Here is a 23,668-nt window from a genome sequence, read left to right as displayed (position 1 = left end):
AGAGAAAAATCTATGAATAAATAACAGCCAAACTTTCCCCCAGTTTAATGAAAGCTAGAAATGCAAATCCAAGAATCTCACTGCATTCCTAAGCACAAAAAAACAAGTCTCAAACATTTTGAAAGGACTCGAGTCATACAACATATAATCTGTCACTGCAGCGGAATTAAAATTCAAAAACAGAACTCTGGAAAATCTACAAATATTTGGAAATAACATTTGTCAGTAACACATAGAACAAGAAAGAAAGTAAGAGAAAAATTAGAAAGTATTTGAACTGAATGAAAATGAAAACACTGTATCAAAATCTGTGAAACAAAAACATTGTGGGATGCCACTAAGGAGATTTATAAAGCTGAACAATATTAGAACAAGGAGAAAGGTCTCAAATCAATGATCTCAGATTTTACTTAAGAAAATAGAAAAAGATGAGTAAATTCAACCCAAATTAAGCGTAAGAATGAAAATCATAAAAGAGTAGAAATTAATGAACTGGAAAAAAAACTTTTGAGAAGATCAGTGAAACCAAAATTTAGTTTTTAAAGAAGGTCAATAAAAATGCCTCATTAACAAGAATGATAAGGATAAAATAAGACATGTGAACATTATCAGGACTGAGAGGGGATATCACTATGGATTCTGCAGATAATAAAAGAATATTACGGCACTATTATGAACAGCAAATTTGACAACTAAGATGAAATGGACAAATCACTTGAGGGAGATAAACTATCAAACTCACACTAGAAGAAATAGTCTAAATAGCCCTATAGCTATTAAAGAAATTGAATAACAGTTAAATACTTTCCCACAAAGAAAACTTTAGGTCCAGATAACTTTACTGGTGCATTTTACTAAACAATAGTAGGAGGAGATAATATGAATTCTATAGAAACACTTCCAAATAAAGAGAGAGTACTTCCCCAACTCGGTCTATGAAGCTGGCATTACTGTAATACAAAAACCAGAAAAGAGCATTAGAATACAAAAAAAAAAACAAAAAAAAACAAAAAAAAACCTTTACCTTGATATCTTCATGAATTGGTACAAAACTATGTTATAAAATCAAGCAGCTTGAACCCAACAATATATAAAAAAGAGCAGGATCAAGTGGAATTTATCTCGGGAATGCAGGTTTGGCCTACCATGTGAAATAAATCAATACAAGTCACATATTAAGAGATTAAAACATAAACATGATCACATCAGTAGATACAGAAAAAGTATTTGATAGAATGAAAGAGAAAAAATTAAAGAATGTTATTTGGGAACAAACTTGTGGTACAGTTATGAAGAAAGGAGAAAAATGATAAAACGCAAAATTTAGGATTGTGCTTACCTTTGAGTAAGGAGGAAAGGGAAGAAGATTGACATGAGCTCCCATGGATTTCAAAGGTAAAATAGTATTCTTAAACCTAGTAGCTGAAACACAGTGTCTGTTTTTTGTTGTCCTTTATATTTTATGCATATATTATAGACAGTTTAATGCAATGTTTAATAAAAGCAACTTTAAATGCTAGTGGGGTTTTTGCTTCTGAAACTGTCATGTAACAGACCTCTATTTACTCTGCTGCTTTGGAAACTCATCACATTCTGTGTATTGAAAAGAGTATCCTCTATACCAAGTATTCCAGGTTTTTTTGGAAATGTAACATTTCCTGTAAACAGAATGAACTGCTCTTTTAAGTGTCATTACCACGTGAAAGAGCCGCAGTGAGATTAGTGCCGGGAAACCAAAAACTAAATACAGAAGCACTAAAACCCCAGTGGTCAATTACATAGAGCTCGTTTATTAGAGAAGGACAATGAGGTATGCCTAGTCTATCAATTATTTTTTTTCCCCCACACTTCATCACTTAAAATATAAGTGAATTTGTATTTGTTCCAAACAGTTTTACCATGTTTTGGGTTTTATCTAGAGCAGTCCAAGAATTTGACTCCAGTCACCTTTTCCTACCCTTTGCTTGCCAGGAACATGTCTGCAAATTGCACCACAGGAATTTTACTAGGTTTATACATGTGTGTGTTTCAACATTCATTTAACCATATATACACCACAATTAAACATATGTCCCAATCATTAGTCTGGAGCCCTGGGATAAAGGGGCCTATTCAAATTGCTGCTTCCTTTACTCTTACATATGCTGCATCCATTCACTCAGCAAGCATTAGTGAGTAAAAGTGCTAAACGTGATTCTAAGCTAACAAGGAAAAACAAGCCATATACCTCCCTTAAGGTGCTCATACTTTAGAGGACAATGGACCCATACACAAATAATTGAGAAGTGTATAAATTTTGGTCTCTAACCTCAGCCTGGAGGCCTAAGAAGATGACTTGGAGCAGGTGACATTTAAGTGGAATTTAAAGGATGTTTGCAGAGCAGGAGAATGAATGAATTTTCATTATGATTCGGAAGGAATTTTATGTGCTATTTGTACATTGTATAGATGTATGAAGTTGCACCGCCTGTTCAGATACATACTTCTTCTGTGCCAGAGTTCAGAGAACCTAGCAAAGGCAGTGGGGTGTGAAAGAAAATCAGAACCCATTTGTGACCAACTGCTCCTGCTAGATTTTAGGATAAGCTTTTGCCATCCTCTAAGTGGCCCCATACTGAAGGTAGGGAGCATTATCTGCATTTTACAAATGAGTTCAGTAAGCTTGAAAAGACTAAGTAATTAGTCCATAGCCATGCATGTAAGTAGTGCCTCAATCCAGGTCCCTTTGACATCAAAGCTTCAGCTTTTCAATTCTTTTCATGCTACTCCCTAGCCATCACTAGTAAAGATGCCCCCGATGCTAAAAGTTGTCAAACAGACCAATTGGTTTGAATATTCAGCCGCCTGAAACCTTTATCTACTTTTCTGAATCTTCATGTCTGTCTAACCTTCTACCATATTCCTAAAGCTTATCCTTCCTTTATTATACTAGTTACTTCATTGTACCATATCAATGTATTATTTATTTGCATCTCCTCATTAGACCCCAGCATTGAGTATCTGATTGTTTTTGGAAAAGACAGGGTTTATTGAATGCATTCAAAACAAATGAATTAGCAAATTTATGATGGAATGATTTGATTTTTCCAATGCACTTGATGAGATCACGGCAAGAGTGTAAGAACATATGAAAAGTGTTGGACTTTTCCTAACCCTCGACTTAAGATCTTCTAAGATTCGTGGAGAAAGAAAGGGAATTCTAAAGAGATCACTGAAAAGTTGTGAAAATATGAAAAATTGGATAACTGAGGGAGGGGCTCCCTCATTTTTATCCTGAGGCACAGTGGCTGGGGCTACCCTATAGTATTAGAAGAACACTTCAGCTGTTGAGTTCAAATTAGCATATTGTCAGAGAGCACATCCAGAGATGAACATGGTGCTTTAGAGGAGACTTGCCCAAGAGAGATGGGGAGATAAACATTTGCATCATCATCTTGTCCTAATTGCGTAACCCTCTTTTCAGCAAAAGCCTTGTTTCATTTGTTTGCTTTTGTAGTTTTTATTTGTTTCAAGAAGTGGAAGAATTTTTTCAACACTTAAGAATTCATAGTACTGAAAACTCAGAAGAAAGTCTCCCCAAGGAGAAGCATTATATGCCAAATAGCCATTGCCATAAGAAAACACAATAAATTAATGCAGTAATAGTTTATGGTTACTAAGAAGAGAACTTAATTTACAACTTGAAATAGGTTTGTATTTCTCAGAAATTCTGGAAATCAATCAGTGGCACAGAAATTGATCTGTTAAAGAGAAGAAAATTGATTCTTAATATTGGCAACCACATCATTTTTTTTAAGTTCTGAAGGAATAGGTCTTGGAAACAAGTTTATTAACCATCAAGGAATTACTTGATATTTAGTTTCCTAGCAAACTACCCAAAGAGAAGTATTTATGGCCTCATTAGAAGATAGATTTTTATTGCACCAAACATCACCTTCAAAACTGCAATCTCTACTATGTCAACGATATGGAAGTAAAAATTAAATGAAACAGAGTTCTGTGCATGAAAGACATGCACTGAATCATATTTTAGAGTGCTGCTTTGCATCAAAGTATCTCCGTATGAAGTAGTGGGAATCTGAACACATTTGCATCTTCCCATTCATGACATAGTGTTGGCATTCTCAAAAAGAGTAACTGTAGCTGATGGCAGTTTTTATCTGAAGAGATTTGTGCATGTTAGCAATACACTGTCTTCTGTCAGCATAAGTAGAGCATATGGGGCCCATTAACTCACCAAATCTGCCACTGTTCTGCAAATTTTTATTAAGCAAGTGCAGTCCCTAATAGTCACTTATGTTATAGAATGCATATCAAATGCTATCAATAAGCAAGGGGATTGTTTTCCCCCAGTGAGAATGCATTTGAAGTGTATGAGAAGGCTTGACAAAAGAATAAAATATTTTAAGTGATCACCGTATTAACATAAATGTATCCTACTGGGAAGCCAATGTATGTATTAAAAGCACTTTAATGTTTGTCTCTAATAAGCTCTCAGGGTGCCATCTTTTTCACAGATTTTCTCCCCATATTTTTTTGGTTTATGGTTTCTCTCAATTCTAACAATGATCCTGGTGGAGTCAAAAGACTCTGTGTGTTTCTCCACAGTTTGTAAAAGGTGCCATTAAATGTTGAGCAGTTCTAATTAGCTTCAGAGGGCTACAACCAAGATAACTAGAAACATGGGCCATCAGGTTGCTGTGTTTCTCAAGAAAGTCTTCCTGAACCCGAGGATGCACCAGGGAATTAACCAACATCCAAACCAAAGAGTGTCCTGCTTATGAAGCACTTTACAAGAATTAAATCAGTGTCCATCAGTCTTGAGTTGAAGGCCTGGAAGCATGAGCTCAGTATAGAAATCCCATTATCTAAATAAATTCAGAGAAAAAAAGAGCAAGTCCACAGTGCTCTCTAAGTATTTAATAACAGTTACAATAGAAATGGCCATGAATTTCATCTTCAGAAGGTCCCAACATTTCACTGATGTCGCTTTGATTACTGTAATATCCCTTTAAGTAATCAAGAGCAAGTAGTACCTGTCCTTGGGTAAAACTGAAGGATGAAAAAGGGAATACAATAGGTCTGGAAACTTAAAAGAAGGAATGAACAAACCAAAGAAAGAAAAAAAATCCATCATCAGAACCAGAACAAGAAACTGTGACTCTTGATCCATCAACACTCTCACTTGGTGCTTTTGGTGCCTCACCATTTTGGAATGGAAGACCTTTACCACACCCAGCCCACTCATTTTTCAACCTTGTAAATAAGGTTGCATCTGAATATGACACACCTGTCATATTCATACTGCTACCATTCCAATTGCTGTGCTATCCAAATATTATGCAGTGAAATGACTAGACTTAAGCTCCAGCCCCCCAGAGATAACTTTATAGTAGTTCTAAGGTAATGTGAGTTATAAAGGAAGTTGAGTATTAATTATAACACTTGTCATTTAAAAAAAAAAAGTAGTGGTAGTGTGTGTAATTTTACCTCATTTTCTCATTTGCTACTATTATTTAAATCACTTCCCAGCACTAAGCGTGTGCATAAAAGATGATTGTTCCCAATTTAACCTTTTAAATAAAGTGTATTCTATTAATTAAGTCATTACAGTCCCCTCTCTTTTCTATTATGTTTATTCATTTATCTTCTGTCCTAAAAATAGACATCTGTGTCACTGAATATTTTGGAGAAAGACCCCTAATTTTTATGCCTATCACCCATTTGGATTTTCTATACTGTTTTTTGAAATAGTGTTCTAAAGAATTTCAAATTGTCAATTAAAATAATGATAAGTATTCCCACTAAGAATAATAGAGTGTGCAGTCAAAAAGTAAGGAAGTACCATGTCTAACCTAATATGGCTGAGGAATGTGCAATACGTAAGTTGGCTTAGGTTTAATGGGATAACTTATGTCTATCAAAATAAGACAAAAGCAAAATAACAAAATCCTATCTTTGTATGAATCCCTTTTTCAGAGTAACTCTACATAATAAGGCTATATTGTCTGAGTGCTATATTTCCTTTGCCTTTTTTTACACTACAAGATGAACTAGAGACAGGTAAACTGAGAGAGAAGACCTGCTGTAGACGTGGGATCATCCATGGAGATAACGCTTCAAAGTGCCTGCCTGAAGGCATAGTATTCTCTCAAATATTTTCACCTCTAGTCCTTTATAATCCCAGGTACATGAAATCCTAAATACCACCATCAAATTCACAACTGCTACCACTCTCACAATTTTCATGTATCAAAAGTTTTCATTTATTGAGAAATAAGTACCTTCAACTGTGCTCAGTGTTTTGTACATTTTTTTTTTCATTTAGTCTCACAACTCCTTGTGTAGTGTTTTTATCTAATTTTTTCACACAAGGATAGTAAGGTTGAAAAGAACTTGGTAACTTGCCTGGTAAAGCTGAAATACAACCCACATCTATCTCATTATTAGCTATCATGTTAAAGTGCCTTTCTATTTAGGTCCCTGTTAATAATGCTGATGGTAGTCTACATTTATTAGGCACTTACTATATGATCTTCTAAGTACCTTGCATAAATTTACACATACAATCTTCACTTTAAGACTTTGGAGGAAACAGTATTATTTTCATTTTAAATGTTTTTTTTAACATTTATTCATTTTTGAGAGACAGAGCATGAGCAGGGGAGGGGCAGAGAGAGAGGGAGACACAGAATCCAAAGCCGTCTACAGGCTCTTAGCTGTCAGCACAGCCCAACATGGGGCTGGAACTCATGAACCGTGGTATCATGATCTAAGCTGAAGTCATATGCTTAACTGACTGAGCTACCCAGATGCCCCAATATTATCTTCATTTCATATATGATGAGATTGAGGCTCGGGGAGTTATAACAAATTGCATTTGACTAGCAAGTTTCCAAGTCTGGATTTTAACTCTGATGGTATCTCATTTGTGAAATGGGGATGAATATGTTAGCTTGAACCCATTAGAACTTCAAATTTCCAAACATGTTAAAGAAAATTACAGCTAACACTTGTTGATATTTCTCACCACAGAAAGACTTCTATTAATAACATATATTCAAATATAAAGGATACTAGTTTCCTAACATATAAATGTTTATAAAATGTTTTCTTACATTCATGCTACTCATATTCAAAGAATATAACAAACTCTTCTGTGACTTATCACAAATATAGTAGAATGGCTTAGAGTGCAGTATTTTAGTTCTAGATCTTTCATTTGTGAAGTATGCCTCAGTTTCTTTATCTGTAAAGTACAATAATAAATGATAATAATAATACCTGTCTTTACAGGTCGCTGTTGGGGTTGAATGAGTTATTAGCTATAAAGTGCATAGGACAGAAGCTACATATTACAAGTGCTCAATTAGTATTAGCCACTAGTAGTATTGTTTTTTAATTATGGTCATTTTCCAATATTTTTATACTGTAGATTCCACTTTAAGTTTTGTGTTTTTTTTTAACCTGAGAAGGCTAGAATTTGGCACACAATTGGAACCTGAGGAATATGGACGGACATCTCTAACTAGAAATACAAAGAAAAGTCTCAAAGATTTTTAAGAAGTTAATACTAGGAAAATTGCAGACATGTAGTGTTGTTATCTAAACAATAAAGTCATAGCTTAGAAAAGGAGAGCTAGGTGGGAGCAGGAAGATCAACATATGTGACTAGGTTGGTGAAGTATGACTTCATGGTGTAGGCAAAGGGAGGAGACGTGCACTCCTTTGACACCAGTCTAGTGTTAGGAAAAACGTTGTCAGCAAAGTTCACTTCACCTTGCTCAGTCCTTGAACACCAGATTTTTATAGACTAACTTGGTCAATGGCACATAGAAAATAATGAACAACTGTTGCTGAATATTGAAGTGATAACCCATGCAGACGTGCTTAAGGATTAAGACGTTGGCATCTATGTTTTTTAGGGATACTAGGTAATAGCTTTCATATAATGTCATTGTCTGGTGCTAGTCTCAACATCAAGCCAGCCTCGTAGAATGAGTTGAGAAATATTCCCTCCTCTGAATTTTCTGAAAGAATTTCTATAGAATTAGTGTGATTTCTTCCTTAAATGTTTGGTAGAATTCATCAGTGAAACCATCTGGGTCTAGAGTGTTTTGTATGGGAAAGTTCCAGCTACAAATTCATTAAAAACAAACAAAAAAACTATAGGGTCTTTCAGCTTATATATTTCTTCCTACATAAGCTTTGGTAATTTGTGTCTTTCGAAAATGTATGCATTTCACCAGAGCTATGTTATCTGGGGTTAATTGTTTTTTCACTACCGAAACAAGGTTTTTCTTCATATTCTAACTGATGGCCCTCAATTATGAAGCTTTTTACTCTGGCTATTGGGAATAGATACTATTCCCAGCTCTGTGTGAACTTGCGACACTTTTCCTGTTATACTTTTGGGTGGTTCTTTTCCGGGTCGTGGGTAGTTTCCTCACATGTGTGTAATCATCAGTATTCAACTGGAGACGTGAGGCGATTCTCTGCAGATCTCAGAAAGAGTTCTGTATACTCTCCAGTTCTCTGCCAGCAAACTACACCTACCTTAGCTTCCCTGGACATCCAGCTCGAAGTCCTTAGACTGGGTGCTTACTGAGCTCCGCTGTGTTTCCCTCCCTATACCACAGCCTGGAAACTTTCTCCAGAAGATAAGCTAGAACAAGTGTAGATTCACCTCACTTGTTTTCTGTCTCTGCTGCCTAACATCTAAAATCTTAATTGCCATTGTTTCATGTTTTATGTATTTAATTTTTTTTCAAGAGGGATTGTAAATCTGTTTCCTTTTACTCCATTTTGACCAGATATAGAAGTCCAGTCCTGGAGTATTGTGTGTGTGTGTGTGTATGTGTGTGTGTGTGTGTATGTATGTGTATATATATATATATATATATATATATATAGCTATTACACTCAAAGAATTTTATTATATATTGTACATCTCTAGGCCCTTGAGTTTAATTTCTCCTTGTGCAGGCATGAAAACCATAGCCCAGTTAAAAGATCTGAGAGTACTGAAAATTAAAAGAAAGTGAAATTATATTCATAAATGATCTAATGTATATATATATTTCTTCATAGCTGCCTTTGAAATATCTACCAGTAGAAATGAGCTGCCCCAGGTAGTCTGGGGAACACTTTTTTTCCTCAAAATTTTTCCAGTAAAGGACTTAACTTATGAATCTATATCAATTTATTGCTCAAAAAATGGCTGATTTACAAGCAGTCCTGATCCTTGTCTCTTTTATTTCTTCTCAGTGCCAGATGAAAGCAAAGTCCACTCATTGGCTGATCACAAATCGGGTAAGAAACTCCTCATAGCTGACTTTAGATCCTCCTTCCTGGAAATTGCTGGCTGCGTTTGAGTAGCAGTTGGAACTTATTTCCATCCACTCGTCACTGAAAGGCTTGCTAATTAATACATGAGATGTCTCCGACTTCCACAAAGATGAATTATTGCCTGGCTGTGTGTGTAGTGGCATAACGTATGCTGACTCAAAATGTTTGAGAGGAAAGAATAAAGGTTTCCAAAAACTAATAATTTTAAAACCCAAACTCTTAAACCTGTTAGCCAGCTGAACACTTAAAACAACAAACAAATTGTAAGGAAAATCCAAGGAAGTTTGAAACTCTTTCCTGTGATGAGTTGCACGTTACAAAGAGCTCCAGAATAAGAAAAGTGTCATCATTTCTCTGCCCTCAAAAAGGAATAATATTTTTGCTTGTCATCAAAGGGGATCACACCCCAGATGGCCATCTAATCTTTCTTTTGACTGAGGAATGAATGAACCTTCCTTAGAGGTTCTACAGGAAGTCCACAGGGATCCCTAAGGGTCTTCTGGATCTTTCTGTGTTATGTATGTGATACCTTCATGGCAAAAATCCAAACTTTCCCTTCATTAGCAAGTGGCCTGCTTCTGTCTCTATGCCCTTCTTCCTTGCTTTTTCACGTTAGTTGAAAACACTTAAGGCTACTAAGCTAGCAAATACTACAGTGAGATCCCTTTCCTCTATGGGTGCATTATCTGGGAGAAAGTGTCCATTTTACTCTTAGGCTTGCCACTCCAAATAACAGAAGGGTTACAATTTGTTGACATGCCCCCCCAACCCTGTTTCTGAAACAAAGAAGTCTTTCCTGTCACCGAGTGTCTCCTGCATTTATGTGCTAATTATGTTTCCAGCAGTAAGTGGCCTTGATGCTTCATTACTTCTATCATGTTCCAGGGCAAGATTATGATTTTTTGTTTCTTTTCCTCTTTCTCCATATTCTCTTGTGATAACAGCAGGGAAGGGCTGGTTCACAACTCTTAGATTGTTTTCTTTTCTGCTCCTCCTAATAAAGAGCCTAAGAGGTTAGATCACTGTGAAAGAAAAGATTTTTGTGGAAGTGATAAACTGCAACATGCTGCTTTTCCCCATCATCCTTGCCCATTAAATCCTCGACTACTACAAGTGTTTTTAGGAGCCTGAAAACGAAGTTCTCATGACCAAGGAACCCCAAGGATGGCCTGTATTACTTTCACCTTAAATGCATCCTAAATGGTACTGCTGTAGTGAGCTTTGCTACACATATTAACCCTTGAAGATTAAAGCCTTTTTATGTACTGGGGTAGGCTTCAAGGTAAAAAAAAAAAAAAAAAAAAAAAAAGAATCAATTTTTAAGACTTTATCAGTTTGGTTTTTGAAAATGAGCAAATAAACTTCCTGGCTTTTTTCCAGAAAATCAAATCTTACTCTGATCTTACTTAACTTCCTAAAAAATTCCTGTTAGCCAGTAACTAAAAGTTACTGCCACTCTTTTTAAATGAGAACATCTTAGTAACTCAGTATTTTAGTAAATTGAATTTAATAAATTGCAATGTAGTAAATTGCTACAGTATTTTAGTAAATTGAATATGTCTTTGTATAGTATGATATAAAACATATTAATAAAGAATTACCCTAAGTTCAAAACTTGAAATAACTTCCAAATTAAAAAAGAAATGACAAAAGTGGCATAATTTAAAATCTGCCAGGTAGGTTAATTGTAAGCTCCACATGGCAGCTTTACTCCAGCTGGTTGATAAAAATAGTCCCAACAGTCTTTAGACCGTGTGAACCATGATGCTTAAATATATTGGGTGTTTTAAAGATTTCTGGTCACTAATGAGTTGCTCATACAACATTCACTATTTTACACTTCTGAGTACTCGTGTGCCCTCTCACAGCATCACTGAGCTTGTCATTGGCCATCTGTGACATCAGTGCAAATGCTGAGAACAACCAGAAAACAGAGAAAACACAGCAGAGAGGCAATCGCCTAATGCTATTCAGTCTAGAGTTATATTAAGTGAGACAGTTAATGCCTCTAACATTAAGACGGACTCTAAAACATTAGACACAGTTCTGAGAAAATACAAAGCCACATTAAAGGAAAATCTGCAACTAAGGTTATAAATTTATATCCTCCAAGAATATAACCTCCCCCACTTTTTACATTTATTTCCTTTGGAAAATTGGTCTTGAATGTATAGTGGTCCTCAAAAACTCATTCCTCGCGTAAAATGCCGCTCCCCTATGTGTGCCACGTGCATGCAGAGCAGTTTCTGGGGAGGCTTTGGTGGCGGTCGTGGCAGTGACAGTGAAAGATTAAGGGTCCTTTTGATTCTGGTAATGTCTTTCAGTTACAAAATCATTTTCAAAATGCACCTAATGTATAACTGAAATCTCATTCTGCTACAGTCTGTGACCGCTAAGCAAGTTACTAGTTGGATTATAATGTCTAATGTTCCATGATCATACTTGTCTCGCCAGTGTTTAAAGAGATCATTTGGTGTCTTTTTGTTTCACCTTTCTCTCCCTTAAATCTTTTTCTCCAGAATATTTAAGTAAAAAAGGTGATTATCTCTTTTGCTAAAAAGAGAGAGTATCTCCCTGTGTCTCTTTTTAATTATAGAAATGTGGGCAGCTTTCATACTATCCAAGACCATCAGGAAGTTAAATTAAATTGTATGTGCTGCCCTAAATCTATCATCCATCCTCTTATTTGGGATGATATTCAACATTTTAATAAATTCATTGGAGTTAAAATTTCTTCTGAGTCAGCTATGGAGAGTGTAGAGAGCCATTTCGTGCCAAGTTCCATCTGTTGGTCTGCCTTGGGTACCTCCCAAATTTGTGACAATATTTTTGGCATCCTTTCCCGGGCTTAAGCTTTAAATGGTTGATTCTTCAGAACTCTGATCAAATCAAAGGCTCAGGTAAGATCAAAGGCTCAGGTAAATCATTCTAACATTTTTGGCCCAAAATGTAGTGTGCCCTCACTCCTTCTGGATTCAATTCAGTATTCTTGAGATTTTTCTACATTTTGCCTCAGGGGTTTCCCCTGAGTGCATTGTATTTCAGACCTTAGCTAGGAAGCTGGCAGGATAATTCTGTGGTTGATCTTATATGGTCTTCCTCCATGTATAAGAGGTGTCAATGTCTATGGAATGATGAGACATCTCAGACAGATTAAGAACAAAATGCCTTGTAATTGGTTCCTTTAAGAAAAATCACAAGTTTCAGAGAGCCTTAAAAGTCAAAAAGGTGTCTTTCACTTGTCCCCTTATCTTGTTCATTGAATTCTGATGAAACCCAAATGTTAGTAAATGCAGAGGGTTAAAGAAACTTCAGCAAAAGGTATATTTAAAGCAATGAAACCATTTTTTTTGATGATTTAAATACTCTAAGGAACATTAGAATCTGAAGAAAATGACATCAAGTTTGGCATAGCTTTTTTTAAAATTATACCTTAATTTTGACTGTACACAGTCTCATAAACTATGTCTGAGAAGGCAATCTTTCCTTCCCTGCGCCCTACATTCTGAGCTGACACCTAAACTGATAGTTTAATGCTCCTCAACATTCCGACAGAAAGGACTTATAAATTTTACTTTTTTTTTACTCTGTCTTAATTTTTTTTGTTTTGATTTACTGCTTGGAACTGTTTTAATATGTATTGACTGTCTGCAGAGATCTTTGCTGACCCAGCTCTTTAAGATGATGCAGTACTGAAGAAAGCCGATGAGTTCTTCTTTATGAGCTCTGACATATTAATTAGCAAAATGGACTAAAAAGCTTTCCTATTTCTATTTTAATTTCTTACATTCTCAAACACCTGTCTATATAGCTGTAAAACAGGCAAGTCTGTAAAAGTAACGGTTGGCAGTAAGTCCAGACCTTCTCTGAGATAAGTTTATCAATTAATGAGCAAATATTCATTAACAGTCTAAGGGGATATCTCTGTATAGGTGCCTTGAAGCCAGTAAGTATTTGATATCTTACATTTTACTGGTAAGGAGGCTGAAGCTCAGGGCATTTAAATACTTGCTCTCTCAGCCGGTAACTAGTACGGGTTAGGTTATGAACCGAGATACTGTGCGGTAAAACCTATGCTCTGGCCAGTTGATTTTCAACCAGCATGTGCCTAACACTTCAGTCCCAGGAACTGAGAAGAATAGAGTTCTAGTTGGAAGACATGACACACACATCAAGATAGCCCATGAATTCTTGCTTACCTTTGGTAAACTCCAGCTGAACAAGGAATACCATAAGTATTCCTTATACTTATATGGAATATAAGTATATATTCCATATGGTTACTTATGGAATAAGTAAATAAGTAACCCTAAGTACTTATGGTAAGTTACCATAGTAACTCAGTGAGCCTGGGAGAGACATCTGATCTGATCATTTTTGCCTCTGTTTCCCTACATGTGTGTATGCGTGTATGTAGATATAAATTATTTGTATTTATAACATATTTATATGAAAGTTAGGCCAAGTTAAGAGATGTATAAGAAAATATGCATGTGATGTGCATGTATTGTGTATAAATTATAGCAAATGTGCATGTGACATGTATCCTTAAGGCAAAGGCCAAAAGTTTAATATGCAAGTCACCAACTTGGCAGACCTTACATTCTGTTCTAAATGCATTGTGTGTAAACTTTATATTTTGAATGTTCAAGTGTGGACAAAGAAATCTCTAGATCTTTCCAAAGAGCTAGAGTAGAGCTCTTAAAAGCAAAAGGTGATGAGATAGTCCCTTTAATACAAGAGCAATGTGTTATTAAGTGGCATTTCATATATTTTGTTGAGTCTTAGTATTTCATACTTTTATAGACTATCTAAATTAAAGTATGCATTTAAAATTTGGAATACCAGCTATGGTCATTTTTCGTGAGTCTTAATTGGATACTGCTTTTCGTGGCTTTTTATTGTTATTGTTGATAAGGACCTAAATCTTAGAGTCAGTAGGTAGTGGACTTAAACTCTGTTTCTTTCCTCATTAGTTGGTTAAGGTAATGCTATATGGCTATAGTTTTGGACAAAAATCTTTATTAGGTAATTTCTAAGCTTTGGTCATTTGTTATATTGGTTAAATATAAGTTTCATCACGAGAAATATATACATTCTCACATCCTCCAGCTTGGTTTACCTTTCCATGGGATTCAGGATGTTATTAAAAAATAGCAATATATATAGGATTCTTCCTATACAAACTTGATTATGAAGCGACTCTGGTATTTCCTATGTTGTAAAAGGTTACTGAATAGTCTGGTCTCTAAAATTCAATGAATCAAATTGAATTAGAAATAAATCTATCAGCCTTCTTAGAAATGCGGTTAGAGTCTTTGCTACTCAGATATGGTGCAGGTGTGTGCATCTCTGAATTTCATGAGTAGATAGAGTCTACATATTTTTACAAATCAAATTTCAAAATTAATTATTTCAGTTCTACTCATGTTTATTAAGTGCCCATTCTGTGACAGGTGTTATATCAAGTACCTGAGATAGAAAATGACGTAAGACATGGTCTCTGTCTTAGAAAAATTTTTTTATGAAATGGTAGGGGAAAAAGACATATAAATGCCTAATTAAATATTGGTTTGGTATGTCTGTGCTAAAGAGTACAATGCAGAAGTCTCACAGGAAATATTGCTTGATTCTGCTTGGGATTGGGGGATGGCTGTCATGTTTCAGTAAGGAAATGCTTCCATGGCAGGATCTGAAAGATAAATAGAAGTTTGAGAAATAAAAAAGGTCAATAAGCTAACACATTTCAAGCATATGGAAAGTTATGCAATTTGAAACATCGTGGTATGTTCATGAAACTATAAGGATTTCAGTGTGTCACAAATGCAAAGTGGAGAGTAACAGATACAAGGTTGAGCCAGTAAGCAGAGACTAGATCATGCAGAATTCTTATCAAATGGAAAAATGTGAATTTTATCCTACAGGCTCAGACAATTGAAACCGATTAAAGAAGGGGGTTGGCCAGTTTTATATTCTACTACTATTACTTTGCTGTGGTGACTTGAAGGACAAAAAGAAAAACAGAAAGTCAAGGACAATAATAAGAGACCATTGCAAGAGTCCACATAAGAGATGGTGTGGACATAAGTTCAAGTGAATCACAATGGAAATGGAAAGGAAATTAAACGTATTTAGGAAATAGAGCTTTGAGTTTGTGAGGGTTTTTTAAACTTGGTGAGTGAGGAAGAAGATCCAATTTGATTCTCAGTGTATCATCCAGCTATTGCTATAACTATGCTGCATGACAAAATCAACAGCAAACGTTTCTTGATCACCTGTCTTCATGTGGGCTGGGAATTGCTGATCTCAGAAGTGTTTCACTGGGCTTAGCTCCAACCTACAGTGTAGGCCCTGGTTTCATGCATGCCTCTTATTCTCCTTGGAACAGTGGTTTGCTTAGGAAAGTATTTTTGATAACAGGAATGATTAAGATGGAAATAGGGTAGATAGAGAGGAAACCCATATGTGCCAGAGCTGTGGAGTATTAAGTCACATGAGAGTGAAGGTAGTAGAGTAGAATGAGAGGCAGGAGTAGAGGGAAGTATGGCAGGGTGGTATGAGCTGGGAAGGAGTAGGGATTTTATATGCGCATAGGTGACCATTGTACTTGAGAGTGGAAATGAGAAGTAAAGACGTCATTGAGCTCCCTCCCAACCCTGACCAGCATGATATGGGTGAGAATGAGGGTTGTAAGGGAAGTAGATTTCTTAGTGGAGAGGTAGATTTCAACTAAGGCTGGGAAATTTTTAGAGAACAGGTTGAAAGTGAATAGCATCTTGTCAAACATAGAAGGATAGTGGGAACTCAAGAAGGCAAATGGAGGAGTCTGGGATGGAGGGGAAAGTGGGACCATGAATCACATGGGAATATGGCCAGAGTGGTGTAAGGTGGCAGCCCAGAGGGCAATGGATGACCAGGGATTTCTCCTCTTGGGAAATGACTGAGGATGGCAGATGTGATGGGCCCGGTTTGTTTTGATAGTTTTGCAGTTGCCAAGAGGATTGATCTTCACTTTTCAGTGAAGTCTTTGGTCAGTTTAGACTCAGTGATGGCCTGGATGAATTATATCCTGTAAACAGATCATATCTCTGAAGAACAAGGAGGTGAACATTTCCAGGAGGAAATGGTCCCAAGGTTAGAGAAGTTTTGAGAAGATGCCCAAGTTGCACTAGGTTTGGAAATTGAGAGATGGCCATTAGTTATCATTTCAGTGGAGGGAGTTTTGACAGACAAGAGAGCAGAGAGGGAGTTTTGACAGACAAGAGAGAATAAAGTGGCATGCCTTGAGGAGCAATGGGAGGTAGAAAGAAGCACAGGTGATCTTTCCAGAAAGTTAACATTAAGAGAAAGAAAAGAGATGTATCTAGAGAAGTTAAGTTGTTTTGATTCCTCTACTCTTTGTTATCAACAAGAAACACCGAACCATGTTTGTAGACTGAGAGGAAAGAGATGCTGTGAGAGAATGAAGAAAGAGGAAAGTGTTAAAGGCATAGGATTAAGACTGTAGTTTTATAGCAGTTGGCCTTGAAGAGGATGAGCCAAGATTATAGGGAAAGTAGCAGTGATGTATGTAGCATAGATAAATTTGTAGGTAGTGGGGTTGAGAAATTCAGGTTGTTGATTGTCTTGGGTCCCTGGGTGGTTCAGTCAGTTAACAGTCTGATTCTTGGTTTCAGTTCAGGTCATGATCCCACAGTCGTAAGATAGAGCCCTGTGTCAAGCTCCATGCTGAGTGTGGAGCTTGCTTAGAATTCTCTTTCTCTCTCTCTCTCTCTCTCTCTCTCTCTCTCTCTCTGTCCCCCCCTCTCCCTCTCTCCCTCTCTCCCTCTCCCCCTCTCCCCCTCTCCCTCTCTCCCTCCCTTTCTCTCTGTCTCTGCCTCTCCCTCTCTCTCTATCTCAAATAAATAAATAAATAAATAAATAAATAAATAAATAAATAAATAAACAAATGCTGTTAATGGTCTCATCTTCTTGATGGTGTCCAAGTCTACATGGTGGCATTACAGGGTTGGTCATAGCTGGCCAAGAATATGAGAAACACTTTAGATAGTAGGTAACCTATGTTGAAATGTGTTTAAGTCATCAAAGCAAAATTGAATAGACAGCTATGAAGAAATATATTTACACATACACATGCACGTGCATGCTACATTCAAGGGTTGGGTTGCAGATGAGCTACAGTTGTTCCCTGAATTAAAATGCAGTTTATCTCTTTCAGTTAGATTTTCAACTCTCCATTTGTGGTGGAATAATAGAATGTTAAAACCAAGTGGAGCAGTATATATCTTTAGTATGTCAAGTTTTTTAAAGGGTAGATTAAGGCCTAGAGAAGGTAAGTCACCTGCACCAAAGGCCCAGCTGGTCAATGACAGAACTGAGGCTCAGATCTGTCAACTTACATTTCAGCAATCTCTTGCTTTGTGAATTCAAATATCATTGCTACCAGTTTTGCCTGATTTAATAACCTAAACTATCATTAAACTTCTCAAAATTTCCCCAAATTCAGCATGGGTAACAGAAAGACTAATTTGGCACAAGACTAGTCATTTTTCCTTTAAGCTTCTGACATTGAAACCCACCAGAATTGAATACGCTTCTATATACAAAATTTCATGTTTCATTCCAAATTTATACAGACTGTCACAAAATCTGTGTTTATTTATAGTTGCTCTTTATTACATTTTTTACTTTAATTGTGTTATATTTCTTTTATGTATATATATATATATATATATATACACACACACACACACACACACACACACACACACACACACATATGCATATGCATGCACAGGACAAATTATTTTATTTGAGCACCAGTGCACATTTGTTGATGTGGTATATTTTGGTACTTATTTTTCCCTATGCCCTTAAATATTAATATTTACATTACAAAATTCTCAATAACAAAATTCTTTGTTATCCTGTCTCCCTTGTTGTTCAGAATATGACAGTCTGTCTTTGGAGATAAAATTTAGTATGCTTAAGTGTGTGCTGATTTAGAAATTTTACAGTTTCTAAAATGTTTTGAGTTGTTTGAACAAGCGAAAAGTAATTTTACAAGGAGAAGAGCGTATTTCTATATATGTCAAGTTCTTCAAATGTGGCTGAACTCTCAAACTTCACCATCCATGGGGAATATGTGTCTTGTACATTTAGAAACAGTGGTTTGGAACTGACAATTCTAATAGTGTTTCTAAATGCTAGAATGAACATCTGCGGCGAAAAATGTTATTAGCTGATTACATGATGGTTGATAAATACAAAGTGAATGTTTGACATCAGAGCTGTACTATGGGCTGAGCTATCTGTACCCAACTTTGGGTTAGCTCTGCAACCGGCAAGGAGCAATAGTAGGAGCCACAGAAAACAGAAGGACACATAAAAAGTACACAAAAATGCCATCATTAGTCAGACAGTTACTGTATGAATTTGGATGTACCGTGGGCAAAAGCAAATCACAGTCTCTAAAAACATAGTACCTATAAATCTGAACCTACAATATGAGCCTTGCTTCCGTCCTCTTTCCCTTATGGTTAGCTTTAGGATGTCTTCAATGAACTTTTTTGCAATGAAACTATTTCAATAACATCACTGGACAATGCTTACCAGCTTTAAATAATGGCAGCCCCTCGTGAACAGCATAGTCGGAAAGAGCTATAAGGCTTTTCAGTTCCTACATCATTATTTTAGGAAAGTTTACATTGAGATCTAGAATTTAAAATCACTCTTCTAAGGAAAGGGTTTTATGTGTAAATTTGTTGTGGAGAAAAAGACGGAGACTCTCTGACTCCGATGACCTGGAGGGATTGTAAGCTACCTGCTTGTAAGACCTTTTATTTTCAACTTTGGTGAAAAAATCTAGTCTGCCAGTGTTAACTGAATGCCTATGTGGTCATTCTAGCAATGGCTTTAATTCTTAAGTTTTCTCACTAAAAATCAGGCAATGGGTGTATTGCAAGGACAGGTTTAAAACCCAACCTGGGAAATTTGAAGATGAGCTCCTGCGTGATAGACCACTGAATCTGTGTTGCATAATATAATATGCCAAAACCTAGATTTGGTCTTTAATATCTGATAAATTGCCAACTGATAGTGAGAATCACTTAGTGTATATTGATTTTGATAATGTTAGTATGACTTTATATTAGATGAGTTGTGTATATTTATATGCATACACATTTGAGGTTCATGAATGAAAATTGCTTTATGCAGGCAAGAAAGAAAAGCATTAAAAATGTGTATTTCATATTTTTTTGAACATTTATTTATTTTTGAGAGACGGAGAGAGACAGAGCATGAGCAGGGAGGGGAAGAGAGAGAAGGAGACAGAGAATCTGAATCGGGCTCCAGGCTCCGAGCTGTCAGCACAGAGCCCAATGCGCAGCTCGAACTCACGATTCGCGAGATCATGACCTTGGCCAAAGTCACACGCTTAACCAACTGAGCCACCCAGGTGCCCCAATGAGGATTTCAAGAAGAGTATTGCCTACTTATGAGACACTCGTTCATTCCTGTATTTAGGCTCTGTGGCAGCAATGAATTTCAGCATCTGTAGCAAGTCATATCATGCCCTCCATCACCTTCTCATGGCCTGCCTTTCCAGGCTTGTCTCTTGCCACTTGACCCATCGGCCTCATCATGCATGTTCCAGACTCACAGAGATACTCTCTTTCGTCCTCGGACCTTATCTTGCTCTTTCACACGTCAGAGCTTCAGCTGAACTCTCCTGAGAAACTTTCCCTACCACCATCAGGCAAGGGTCTCTTCTGGGAGAGAAGTTTAACTTCTTATGTAACTTCAGGTGTCTTTAGGCTCTGCTTTTATATTATTTGACTACTCTCAGTCTATTTTGGTTTAACTCACACTTCTGTTCCATAGCTGGTCAGCCCCCAAGATCTCCCTCAGGCTGTGTTCAATCTCCTTTGATCAGTAGTTGTGGCTCCTTTACATCATTAATAATCCCACAGCCCACCTTTTCTTATACGGGCAGAATCTGATTATCTACCACATAAAGGGGAGTAACCAAAGATAACTCATTTATTAAACCAGTATTTAACGAATACCTTCCATGTGTCACACACTGTGCCAGGTACTACAGATACAAAGTCGTGTAGAATACAGATTTGACCACTAAGGTGCTTACGGCTTAGTAGCAACAAACGGTGAAAATTGCATGTACTTAAGTATAAATGCAAATACATAGAAAAAGTAACAGGGGTTGCCTTTACCAAGAGGAAGCAGCCTGAGTTTGAGGGACGAGGGAAACTTCTGCTTTATCTACAGCATCTGAATTTTTACATTGAGACTGAGTTTATGTACAAATTAGATAATGAATAATTTATTGATTTAAAAAATAAAGCCATTTTTAAACATTGTAAGACTGTACAGGCTGAATCTACTAACAGAAATGTTATACAAATGGGAGGATTTAGCATAGGGACTGTCACAGAGTATGTACAGAAGAACCACAGGAGAAAGGATGGTTTCTGGGAGGGAGAGGCTGGATCCCCGAGTCATGCTGGAAGCCTCCTTGGGGCCCAGAAGTATTTTAGGGCAAAGGAAATGGAAAGGAGCTTTACTGCGAGATGCCTCATTTATAGGCTGCTGGAGAAAGGGCCAATGAAAAACATACCTAAGAGAATTTTAACCCCCCATCAATTTTTGGTATCCTAGAAGGTAGTAACTTAAGTCCTTGTAATTTATTCAGTGAGGCACCCACACAATGCCATGTACAAAAAAAAAAGGTCTTTTTTAAAGGCTCATGATGCCCAACTGTGTCCAATAAAAGCAGAATTATAAGAGGACTAATGATGAGTATGTAAAAATGACAGAGAAAACCGAAAGCAACCTAGATTACTTCTCCTTGCTAAAGTAAGCAAATGCAAATTGATTCCCACTCTATTGATAATTAGAAACCACACATCCACACAAAACAACCTATAAATTCCACCCCATCAAACAACAAAGCTGTTTAAAATTACCTTTTGAACAAAAACCCTTTTATTAACCAGTCAGTTAAAATAATAACCAAAAAAGGGTGTATACCTTCTTAAACCAGGCAAGTCTCACACACACACACACACACACACACACACACACACACACACACACAGGAAAGAAAAAGCAGATAGTTTTGTAAAATATCATGATATGCCATCAGGGAGTTATTTAGAAATTTTGGTGTCCAACTGATGACCGAGGCTTTTTACTTGCTATACTGACAGACCTCAGAGAAAATGCTATTGGTTGGTGTAGTGATCCAGTGGTCCACGAACTCCTGTAATGATTTATATGGGCAAGTACTTTCCATTTTGTAAAAGTATGTATCTCTATGAGTATACACTAGCAAAACAGTTTTTCCATTTATGGGAATGCTACATGTTTTTGTAAAATACGATTTTACATAAAGACTGTGAGATTCTAAAGACTATTGGTAAGGAAATGTAACATGATACGTGAACATGGCAAAATATTATGGAACGGTGACACAAATTACTGAAGTTTGGGCAACGCTGACCAATTTCATGTTTCCATCAGCATGCTTTTTTGCAAAGGTCAAACAAAATCTTAGTTTGAGAAAAGTGTGTTCACTCTGAGGCCTTGAGGCTACATGATACTCACAGTCTGGGTCCCGTTTCCTGTCCACATGCAAACACCTTCAATTCTGGTTGAACACTGCCTTCTTCTGCAAAAGAAATGTCCAAACATTCAACTCTTTCTTAGCATGATAACTTTTTAAAAAATGTATTTAAGTTCAGTTAGTTAACATACAGTATAGTATTGGTTTCAGTAGTAGAACCCAGTGATTCATCACTTACATATAACACCCAGTGCTCATCCCAACAAGTGCCCTCCTTAATGCCCATCACCTCTTTAGCCTGTCCCCCCCACCTCCCCTCCCGCAACCTTCAGTTTAAGAGTTTCTTATGGTTTGCCATGATAAGTCTTAATCAAGTTAAACTTGAATTATATTTTCAAATATTCCTCCCACAAGCCATCTTATCTGAGAAGGAAACACAACACATACAGTGGCCCCCTTCCATGTGAGCCTGGAAAAAGCCTGACCAAATGCAGAGTCAGCCTTGACTTTGCTCGTTTTTTTACCTGTGACATTAATCCAGCAGGAAGTCAGGTTGGCCCCATGGGAATACCTCCCAAAGCTTTCCTTCCCACCCTTGCCCAAGCCACCATCACCTCAGGCCTTCGGGAGCCTCCTCACCCATCCTCTTCTGCTCTCTCTACATTTCAGCTCTGATAGGAGCCAAGGGATCTTTGAAAAACATGAATCAAATCATGTCCCTCAAATGCTTAGAATTCTCCAGTGGCTTTTCATCATTCATAGAAAAAAATCCCGATTTCCTACCATGACCCCCCAAAGCCCATCTTCATTTGCCTCGCCTACCTCTCTGACCTCATTCCCACTGCTGCCTCCTCCTTCAAGATACTTGGCCTGACCTGCCTACTTTCTGTCTCTGGAGCAGGCTAACTTACTCTCTTTTCAGGCCCTTTGCACATGTATTCCCTCTGCTCAGAATGATCTCCCTCCACTTCACATGGCTGTTTTTTTCTTATTCAGTTCTTAGGTCAGATGTTGTTTCCTCAAGGATACCTTCTCTGACCACCCCATATAAAATAGAAAATAAGTCAGTAGAATTCTATTGCTTCCTCTGTTTATTTCCTAATATCACTTATTACATGCTGTAGTGTGTGCGTGTGTGTGTGTGTGTGTGTGTGTGTGTGTGTGTGTGTGTGTAACTGACTATCTCCCCTCCCTCTAGAATGTTAAGCTCTACAAGGGCAGAGACCTTGAACCCCAGTCCAAGAGCAAATCTGGCACAGAGCAGGTGTCCTTGGTGTTTGCTAAGTCTTTCTCTTGATACGTCTTTTGCATATTTTTACTTTTAAACTTCCCATGTTCTTTATGGGAATGTATTTTCCTAACAAATAGCTGGGTTTTGTTCCTCTGTTGGGTCTGGTGGGCTGAATTGTGACTGGGAGTTCAGCCATTTACATTTATTGAGATCACCAGCATATTTTGATTAGGTTTATCATCTTATTTTTATATTTCAGCCCCCTCTTAATGTCTCCTTTTCTCCTTTCTTATCCTCCAAGGATGAAATCCTATTTTGTTTTGTCCCACTTTTTTCTTATATTGATTTGGCAACTATACAGCACCTTTTATTCATGCATAGTTAACAAAATATAAAACAGTCCACACTAAATTCTTTTCCCATACAGTACAAGGCACTTAGAATAATTTAGCACTCTGTACCCTCTCCCAGTGTCTATACTATTTTCCACTTTCTTTCTTAGT

At 36.9% G+C, this 23,668-nt stretch overlaps 1 protein-coding gene across 4 annotated transcripts in view; it reads left to right on the top strand.

Annotated features, from left to right (window-relative positions):
* The window catches only part of PARD3B (par-3 family cell polarity regulator beta), a 1,023,096-nt gene that overhangs the window by 656,385 nt on the left and 343,043 nt on the right, over positions 1 to 23,668 (top strand). For all 4 annotated transcript variants that reach the window (XM_047872373.1, XM_047872372.1, XM_047872376.1 and 1 more), the window contains one exon: positions 9,268 to 9,312. In XM_047872373.1, the coding sequence (XP_047728329.1) occupies positions 9,268 to 9,312 (45 nt within the window). The remainder of the gene's footprint in view (positions 1 to 9,267; positions 9,313 to 23,668) is intronic.

The sequence above is a fragment of the Prionailurus viverrinus genome, chromosome C1, assembly GCF_022837055.1.
Source record: "Prionailurus viverrinus isolate Anna chromosome C1, UM_Priviv_1.0, whole genome shotgun sequence".
NCBI classification, from domain to species: Eukaryota; Metazoa; Chordata; class Mammalia; order Carnivora; family Felidae; genus Prionailurus; species Prionailurus viverrinus.
Note: the sequence above shows the minus strand (reverse complement) of the source record. Positions and strands in the feature narration are given on the sequence as shown.